Raw genomic sequence first — 10,000 nt, forward strand, 5'->3', positions numbered from 1 at the left:
AGGGAATTTACATATTGCACGTATAGTCTTATTGTTCTTTCGTTGATATACATTATGGATTCTTTTCATTTCCCTTCTATATGTTCCTAAAATATTCAGAGATGTGCACATACATATGCACACGCACGAATATGCACATACGTACACGCACCTAAGCACATACAGTATGAGCAAATACTCCAGTGCACACGGAAATCATACACTTCAAAAACACACATACTGAAACACATAAAATAACACACGTGCGGATGTACGCATACAAACACACATTCAAATACACACAATTTTGCACATACTATCGTACATTCAATGATTACCTAAAAAGGTAACACCGGCACTCTCCGTGGAAAGGAACTGGGGACCCTACCACGTACTCACTCCAAGAGCATCACAACGTGAAAACTGCAATTGAGTATCATGCTGTGACCACGGCGGCTCAGACATGAACCTACCGTTAAAAGAAGAAGAGATCGTACATTCATAAGCAGACACCTACGTATATGCAACTGTATATTCACAAATACACAATAAACTATACACAGTTCTGCACATAAAACCGCAGTCACCAACACACACTTGGGTACAAACAACCACACATTCACAAACACAATAACCCACACAATTACGATTATACAAACTCGTATTCACAAACACAATAAACCACACAGTTACGTACATACAAACTCGCTTTCACAAACACACATACACGAACTCACACTTATATTCCCGCTCATTAATAATCCATGCCCTTATTTCAATTTCAAAATCTCCAGTACAGAGGTAACAGTATTCATCTAAACATTATTAAAACGTTTGAAGCCCCAACTAGATTAGCTCTCGTGTTATTGTAATTTTTGTTATCTCTTTCACTCTCTCTTTTTCTTTCTTGCTCTCTTTCTCTAATGTCTGCCTGTCTGCCTGCCTGCCTGCCTCTTTCTCTGTATCTTTCTTTCTCTCTCTTTCTTTCCCTTTGTCTACCTGTCTCTGTCTCTTTCTCTCTGTCTATATGTCGGTATGTCTGTCTCCTTCCCCTCTCTCTTTTATTATCAATTCTCTCTTCGTGTTATTGATTTTTTTTTCATTCTTACACACAGCACAGGTAAACACACACACACACACACACACACACACACACACACACACACACACACACACACACACACACACACACACACAATTGTCAATTCATTCACATTCGTTCACCTCTTCACCTACCTGCAAAACATTCAACATCCACACATGCACTTAGCCTTCAACTAGTTACACACCCATACCTGCATTCATTCACATACCCATTGGGCACGTTTATCCACCAGGATATGCACGTAGACAACCACCATGAACAAACGGAAAGTCCACATACTCTCACTAATCCACCCAGCCACATATCCACACCTTCATACACACCCAGAAAACCCATACTCACTTACCCACACACCCACAAAGAGAACATACACATTTTCACTCACTTAGCAAGTCACTTTGCCATCCACACAACCACACTTCCACCTCTCCACTGAACACTCGCACACGCTCTCTCACCCAGTCACACACACCGAAGATCCTCACAAGATCAACTATTAATACAGAAACACTAGAGTCACTTATCCACTCACACACTCACCCTCCTAACCCCCCACCCCCATGCACACACTCACCCACACACACACACACACACTTCCCCACGCTCATCCACCCTTCTAAACCAGCACCTATACATTTATCCCCTTACCTAAAACCATGCCCAACCGCACTCATCCACACACCCACATCTAGATCCACACACTCATCCACCCATCTACGCACACACTCATCCACTCTCCTAATCCCATCCACACCCACAAACATCCCGGTCCCCCACACATACACTCACCCAACCACCCACCCACACCCGTACTCACCGTGACGGTCGGGTCCTTAATAGTAACTCGAACAATCTGGTCCTGGCGTGCATCAGGAACGTCTCTCGGCTTCAGCGTGATCTTGTAGCCCAGGAACTCGCCGTGGATGGTGCTCCTGCTGGGGGGTTTCCAGTGCAGTTGGAGGCTGGTGGAGGAGGCGTTGTGGGCCGCCGTGAAGATCGGTTTTCCTTCAGGTACTGCGGGAGGAGGAAAGAGAAAGAGAGGTTGTTTTAATTGTGGTTGATGTGGTAGCGTTTTTTTTTTTTTGGTGTGGTTGGTTGTTGGAGGCTGAATTCATTTTTTAAAATCTATTTTAATTATTGTTGTTTGCTTATAGATTAAAAAATGGTGGTTGGTTAGATGTATATTATCTGCTGTAGGTGAAGATGGTGGTCATTTGCTTATACAACTTGGATAGAACTTGAACATACCTTTCGTATACCACAAGTATAGAGAGAAATAGAGAAAATAACACGACAATTATAGTAATAATAGAAAGTCCCATTCCTTCACTCCTTTTGACTTTGTTTTCTTAAAATCAATGTTTAGAGCTTCTGTACAAATCATTTCATACCATAACTTTTATGGACACTTTCAGACAACAAAGGTTCCAGTCATTCACTCTTTAATTTCCCTTTGTAAACTTAGCGAACAAAACGTCTTATGTTCAGCACAAAAGTTTAGTATCTCGAATTCTCGTAATTTATGTGAAATGTCATATCAAGCAGAAAACATGCCATGCTTCCATTTTGCTGCAATTTGTCACCAGTTGATAACATACATGACTCTTTGTGGTTTGAACGAAATGTATACGAGCGAAATCCTAGACGAAAAATAAAAAAAAGGGAAAATTTCGAAAAAAAAGTGATGTAGCTTAACTCCAACATATGACACGGGATCAACTTTCTTTACTTCTAAATTACTGCCGATAAATATTCGGTTATAGAGTAAACCACAGTATAATTCCCAGTACAAATATGTCCCGCATTCCATCGCTAAGTTATGGGAGAAAACGGGGTAGTTAAAGGGTAGACTTTAGAAGCTCTGTCGTCTGATACGGTACGAGTAACGATAAATTATACATTTTACAACAATAAATATATTTTTTTGTCCGTTGAAATGTTATGGAATTATATGGTAGCGTAGACTTATGGTGAAATCATCCCCCCCTAGAAATTGAGAATTGTTTGGACAATAAAAATAGAGGCAGGGGGGATGGAATGAGCAGATCAATGAAAAGTAAAAATAAGCATATCGAACACGTGGATCCGTTCACGCGTTATATTCTAAACAAGCTCATATGTTTTATTTAGTCGGAATTCTAACTAGAATACAAAACAGAACATAGAGTTTCAATCTTTTGGAATTCTAGCAGGAGGAGAAAAAAACAAGTACAGCACTTTGCATTCTAATAAACGATAATAATAACATTTCTGTCAACTTCATCAAGCAAGTCGAACTGCAAATCGAAAAGTCTTTTTAGTTTTGCCCCCAAAGCGAAATCTATGACGTCACGTCGATGCCCAGTGAATTTCTAGAAGTCAAAAATATGTACCATTAAATAAACATCGACTCAAAATATGTAGTCCCCAAAAAAGTTTAAATTGGCTTTTTTTCAGAAAGCGACTCGGGCACAGCAGGAACATAACCTGAAATGGTTTGAAGGGAGCGCAGGACCTCGATGGCACTGCCTGTGATTTGTGATGCCAGATGTTGGCACGAGTTGGGCTGTGGTTGGTAGAAAACTAGCAGAAAACGGTTATTTATGGACGTTCGTGGTTATTTTGAGGGAGCGCCACGTGATTTGATGATGGCAACTGCGGCTACTTTTTCCCGCGCCCGTGTCCTTTGTATTTTGTTTTTGCTTTTTTCGTCCAAAAATAGGTACCTTTTTCCTATTTGTGGTTAGGTTAGTGGACTGTGGTATACCGTGTGTTGGGAAGACTACTTGGGATAGGTCACGATTATTGTCTTGGGTTAGGTTAGGTTTGGTTTAGTTGAGATTAGATTAACTTGCTTAGGCTCTATTAAGGTAAATTGTACTATGTTATGTTTGATTGGAATCGACAGGTAGGACCAAGTTAGGGAAACTTAGGTAAGTTTTAGTATTATTTGTTTTTTATTTCGATTAATTAGGGCTGCAAAGTGTTTCCAAGATTCACAAGAATATTGTATAAAAAAAAATAGACATGCAAGTTTACTAACCCAGGGAATATAGTCTGTATTCAGCATAATATTATTTCCAGTAATAAAAATTCAAGACTAAATACCCTTCCTTCCTTTTTTTAGCAAAACACATTTTACCCCCAGCCATTTCAAGAATTCATGCACAAACTCCACAAAACTCCTTGCATGACGAGAACGCGGAGTGCATGGCGGCAGGGAAACGGAGCACCCGGCGCAGGGCAACAGTAATGCCTGCCACCTCTAATTTTCCCTAATTAATCTCAGTTAAACCTTCGCGCCCGCCATTATCTGTAATCCCCTCGCCTTGTCCGGATTAATATTTCGCCGGCGCTGCTTCGGCTGAAATAGCGGACAAGCCGGGGATTTCTGTCGGCGCCCCCACCCCCCTGTGGGTTTCCTTGGGCCTTGTATATAGTGCATGCGCTTATATGGAATCATGGAATGCAATGGCGAACACACATACAAGACATACATACATACATACACACACACACACACACACACACACACACACACACACACACACACACACACACACACACACACACACACACACATATACTATATACAGAGAAATATATACATGCATACATATATAAACAAATGCACACAATCACACACACATGCATGTGTATATAGATAGATAGATAGATAGATAGATAGATAGATAGATAGACATATACATAGACAGATAGATAGATAGACAGACAGATAGATAGATAGAGAGAGAGAGAGAGAGAGGGGAAGGATAAAATCAGCCAGAAAAAAAAAAACTCGAAAAGAGATCGGATCAAGCAGACATAAATATACTTCTAACACCTGAGGCTAATAGGCGGTTATCATACGGTTTATCAGACGGCTGAACACACCCTGACGATTTCCTTGGATGATAAGAGACGGCCACGGAATGACAGCAGAGAGGTAACGAGATCCTAATGGTTTGATTAATGATTGCTACACGGTTTTAAACTGCTTTTTCTATCTATGTACATATCTGTCTATCCATCTGCCTATCTCTCTGTCTATCTGTCTCTCTCTCTCTCTCTATCTATCTTTGTATGTATGTATATATATATATATATATATATATATATATATATATATATATATATATAAAATATATATAAATAAGCACACACACACACACACACACATACACACACACACACACACACACACACACACACACACACACACATAATATATATATATAATAATATATATATATATATATATATATATATATATATATATATATATATATATATATATACACACAACACATATATACTGAAAGAAAAAGAAAAACCTACAAAGAAATAGCAAAGGAAAAAACAAAGAATTAAAGAAAATATAAAACAAATAAAACATAGATAGAAAGACAAAATAGAAACAGAAAAAGAGGCTGAAAGAAAAAGAAAGATTGCGACAAAGAGAGCATAGAATTTATAAATAGACATAACGAAAGAATGAAACATAAAGAAAAGAACAAAAAAAGATAAAAGAAAAAAAACGAAAAGGAATAAACCTTTAATTTTATATATTTTATTTATATATTTTATAAATAAAAGATAAACGAAAAAAGAAAAAAAGAGAAAGGAATAAACCAAGAAATCAGAAGAGAGAAATCAGAGCCAAAAGAACAGAGAAAGAGAGAGAAGAAAGAACTGTGCATCCGAACCGCATTTCATGATCCGAAGTCATTACCGCAGCCTTTCATTTCACCCACGCATGCGAACAATTCGGGCAGCATACATGAACTCCCCGTGTATTTGATATTACGTGAATATTGTAACTGCGGTGTTCGTTTTCCTCGTTTTCTTCTTGTGGCGGAATGATATTAAATGATACCTTCTCTTTTGAAAGGAAATATGAGACTGATACCTAAAGACACGCAAGTATATATACAAGGACACAGGTATTGGTACATGTATGTGTGGGTGTATGCATAAACGGAGGGTACATAACTAAACACACACGCACACACACACACACACACACACACACACACACACACACACACACACACACACACACACACACACACACACACACACACACACATCTGAGAAAGGCCAGATCCAACTCCCTCCAGCCCTCTTATCCTCATGACCAAATCTCATGACTCTCTTCCCAGCACCTTCTCCCTTCCCCTCTCCCTCTCCCTCATCTCCCCACTCTACCTCCTCCTCCAATTCCATCTCTCCCCTTCTCTCTTCCCCCTTCTCTTCCCCCCCTCATTTTCCCTCTTCCTCTTCCCCTCCTTCTCCCTCCCCTACCTTTCCTCTCCCTCTCTCCCCTCTCCTCCCTTTCCTCTCCCCCTCCCTCTTCCTCTCCCTCTCTCCCCTCCACACCACCCATACACAAGATCTATTTTCCGAATCGCACAAACTCAGTTCGCAAAACAAGAAAAAAATCACATTTCCGAAAGCTTTCCATAACTCACGTACTTGTTGAAGGGAATTATCCTGATTAGGCTTATTGTGGCGTATTCCCTAGACTTATTATCCTTGAGTGTAAAAGCTGACTTGGGAATAGGAGTGAAAGAGGAGGCTTCGAGTGAATGGACCCGGAAGGCTGAAAGTCTTATTCGCAAACTAAGAGCTTTCCGACCATAGCGACTCCGCGTGCACGTCGGTTTGCCGGGAAATTTCGGACGTGCAGAAGAGGGGGAAATGATACACAGTGCATGACATTTTTATTCCATGCAGAATCAGAGGGGGATGATGGGAGGGGGTAGGAAAATGAGGGATGTGAAGAGGGGGGAAGCAGGGGGGAAAGATGGGGAGGGGAGGGATAAAGGGGAGATGGGAGGGGGTAAGTGAGGGAGGGGAAGGTGAGTGGGAGGAAAATGGGGAAAGAGAGGGAAGGGGAAGATAGGGAAGAAAAGGAAGAAGAGAGGGAAGGGAAAATGAAATGAAGGGAGGAGGCAAGGAAATAGGGAATCAAGTAATGAGAAAAAGGAAGGAAGAAGAGAAAAGGAGGGAAAGTAAAGAAAGGTGGACAGGAAAAAAAGAGAAGGAGGAAGTGTAAATAACAAAAGATGGGGAAGCGGGAATATTGGTGATAGATGGGAGAGAAAGAGAGTAACAGGAGAGAGACGGGGAGATAGTATAGGAAAAACCTTGGGGAGGGGAGGGGAGGGGAGAAGAAAGGGGGAAGAAGAGGGAGAAAGGGAACGGAAAAGCGTAATAAAGCAATGAAAGCTGAGATGCGATAGTGTAACATGACTACAACTATTTCTAAGAGAGGGAGAAATTTAGGCCGACAAGGATAAATTCCGTCAATTAAAGAGAGTGAGTGAGTGAGTGAGAGAGAGAGAGAGAGAGAGAGAGAGAGAGAGAGAGAGAGAGAGAGAGAGAGAGAGAGAGAGAGACGCCAGAAAAAAAAAAACGAGAGAGAGATACAAAAAGAAACTCGAAGAAATCAATCGTTTTTTTTCTTCTTTTGCTGCGACGGAGGACGGGCGGAGAATGCAGGAGATCGAGAGGAAGAGATAGAGAAAGAAGAAGAAGAAAAAAGGAGGTAAACCAAATCCAATTAAGGATATGCCAATCACGACGACACGGCCAGCCTGCGTGACACATATTGCACGTCCTTCATGAAATTGAAATCGCGAAGTTGAGCGATTGGGAACGTATACAATTTCCCGTCACTCGCTACGCCGACGTTCGGGGCGGCTTCGACACTTGCGCGCCCTCCCCCTCCCCCTCTCTCCCCTCTCCCTTCCACCCTTCAATTCTCCCCTCCACTCTCCTCCGCGCCCTTTCCCTTTCCCTGTGACCTTACCCAATGCCCTGTGTCCTCCCCCGCTCCCCTCCGTCCCTCCCCTCTCCATACCGCTCCTCCCCTACGCCCTTCCCTTCTCCCCTGCGTCCTTACCCTATGCCCTGTGCCCTCGCTTTACCCTTGCCTACCTATCCCCTCTCCCTCTCCATCTCCTTTCGTTCTTTTCTACACACCTCTCTCCTTCTCCCTTTATCCATTCTAATTTCCCCCTTTCGCTCTCTCTCTCCTCTCGACCTTTTATCCCTTCCCCTCTCTCCTTCCCTTTCCCCTTCTCCCTTAAACCTCTTCCCATATATTTATTTTCCCTTCCCTATTCCTTTCCACCTCTCCTTCCTCCCCTCTCCCCTCTTCCCTCCTCCTTTTTGCCCATCCCTTTCCGGTGCTTTCGCTCGCCAACCCTGCCCCTCTTCATATTTGTACTCAGCTAATGATGTTCATCCATATATGTACTCATTTGCAACCTCCTGCTGTAAAACATATGTTCAGCCGCACCTCCGCTTCTGCTCATCCTGTCGCCTACACGTCCTTGTAAATATTTTCTTACTCACCTTTCTCACTCACCTGGTAATACTCAAAATATAATTTTACTTTACTCATGGATTAGCTTATGGAATTCTGTGTAAGACACCTAGTGAATAACTTTATATTCATTGTTCACTCACTCGCAGTCATCAATGCGACAGGTCATTACTCATGTCTTCATAAAGATATTCACAGACATAAATGGACATATCCTGTGTTAAAATCTAAATACTAATGCATACGTTAAACAACAGCCAAGTGTTTGTTTGTGTATGCGTATGCGTGCGTGTTAGCAAGTACCGGATGTATGTAATATATACATTTATGCATATATAAACTTAAATATATGCATGCATTCACAAGCATACACGCAAAACAAGCCTAGTGCTGTGGGTGTGAATGAGCCAAACAAAACCGAAACCGAACCAAATTTCGACTGTTATAACAAAATCATACGAAATCTCGACCGTCCTCCACCAAACAGGCTCAAATTTCACCCCACTTATAAGCAAAACGACCCAAATATCAGCTCCCTTATAACAAAACCGGCCCAAATTTCACCCGACTTATAAGCAAACCGGCCTAAATCTCGCCCCTTATAAGCAGCTCGGCCCAAACCACAGCCCTTTCATAACCAAACCGGGCCCAAATTTCAGCCCTCTTATGAGCAACTCGGCCCAAATATCGGCCGTGTGTCTCGACAGCCCCTTGCAATGACGAAGCTGTCTCCTCTACGCCTGGGTCCTCACTGTCATTAGGAGTCATGACTTGTCGATAATTACACGGCCGTAATTATTAATCTGTTATTTGTGTGGAGGCGTTGCATCGTCGAGGGGAAAGCGAGAGGGGAGACTACACTACATGTGCAACGAAAAGGGGGAAATTATACATGCCGGAAGTTATAAAAAAAGGTTTCTAAAGGGACATTACAGATCAAGATTAGTACTCCTGATTACTGATTGGGGGACTAATTCTTACCGTTATTAAAAAAAGAAAAAAAAGAGAAAAAAAGAAGAAAAGTTGAAGTAGAAGAAATAGTTTGAAAGGTATATCAAAATCATATGTTCCGTCTGTTGCAAGTCCATGATGAAATGCAACAGGTATAATAATGACATCAATAATGGGGATAAACAAAGATATTAATAATAATAACAGGGCAGTTTTACCTTTTATCTCTCTAAAAAAAACAACTAAGCCAACTCGGGCAATAAATGTATCATAAAAGTTGCCATCACTCATCCCCTTAATTCGTTTTTGTTTGTTTGTTTCTTGAAATATATTCATAAATATCTATTCATTTTTTTTTACAGTGCACTGACTTGCGAAATCAGTTTAAAGGTTGCGTTACGTTCAATGGCTGAAGACCTCTTATAGAAAAATTAATTGGTGGCATTATTTGAATTAATCAATGCTGACTATGCGGTTTTCTTTTTTTGTTCATTTAAATAATAATGTCGGAATTTCATCGGCATTAGAAATCAATCACATTTTTTTTGGTGGAGTTGAACAAAAAGAAGAAGGAAGTGGGTATGATGATGAAAATGAGGGAACATGATTACGAAAGAGAAAGCGCGATTTAGGAACTATACTTTCCAAATATA

The 10,000-nt window shown here is 41.1% G+C and overlaps 1 protein-coding gene across 2 annotated transcripts in view; it reads right to left on the reverse strand.

Moving 5' to 3' along the window:
* Nucleotides 1–10,000, reverse strand: part of LOC119599029 (tyrosine-protein phosphatase 99A-like) — a 193,867-nt gene that overhangs the window by 130,586 nt on the left and 53,281 nt on the right. For both annotated transcript variants that reach the window (XM_037948774.1, XM_037948773.1), the window contains exon 2: nt 1,902–2,098. In XM_037948774.1, the coding sequence (XP_037804702.1) occupies nt 1,902–2,098 (197 nt within the window). The remainder of the gene's footprint in view (nt 1–1,901; nt 2,099–10,000) is intronic.

This window comes from Penaeus monodon, chromosome 42 (assembly GCF_015228065.2).
Source record: "Penaeus monodon isolate SGIC_2016 chromosome 42, NSTDA_Pmon_1, whole genome shotgun sequence".
NCBI classification, from domain to species: domain Eukaryota; kingdom Metazoa; phylum Arthropoda; class Malacostraca; order Decapoda; family Penaeidae; genus Penaeus; species Penaeus monodon.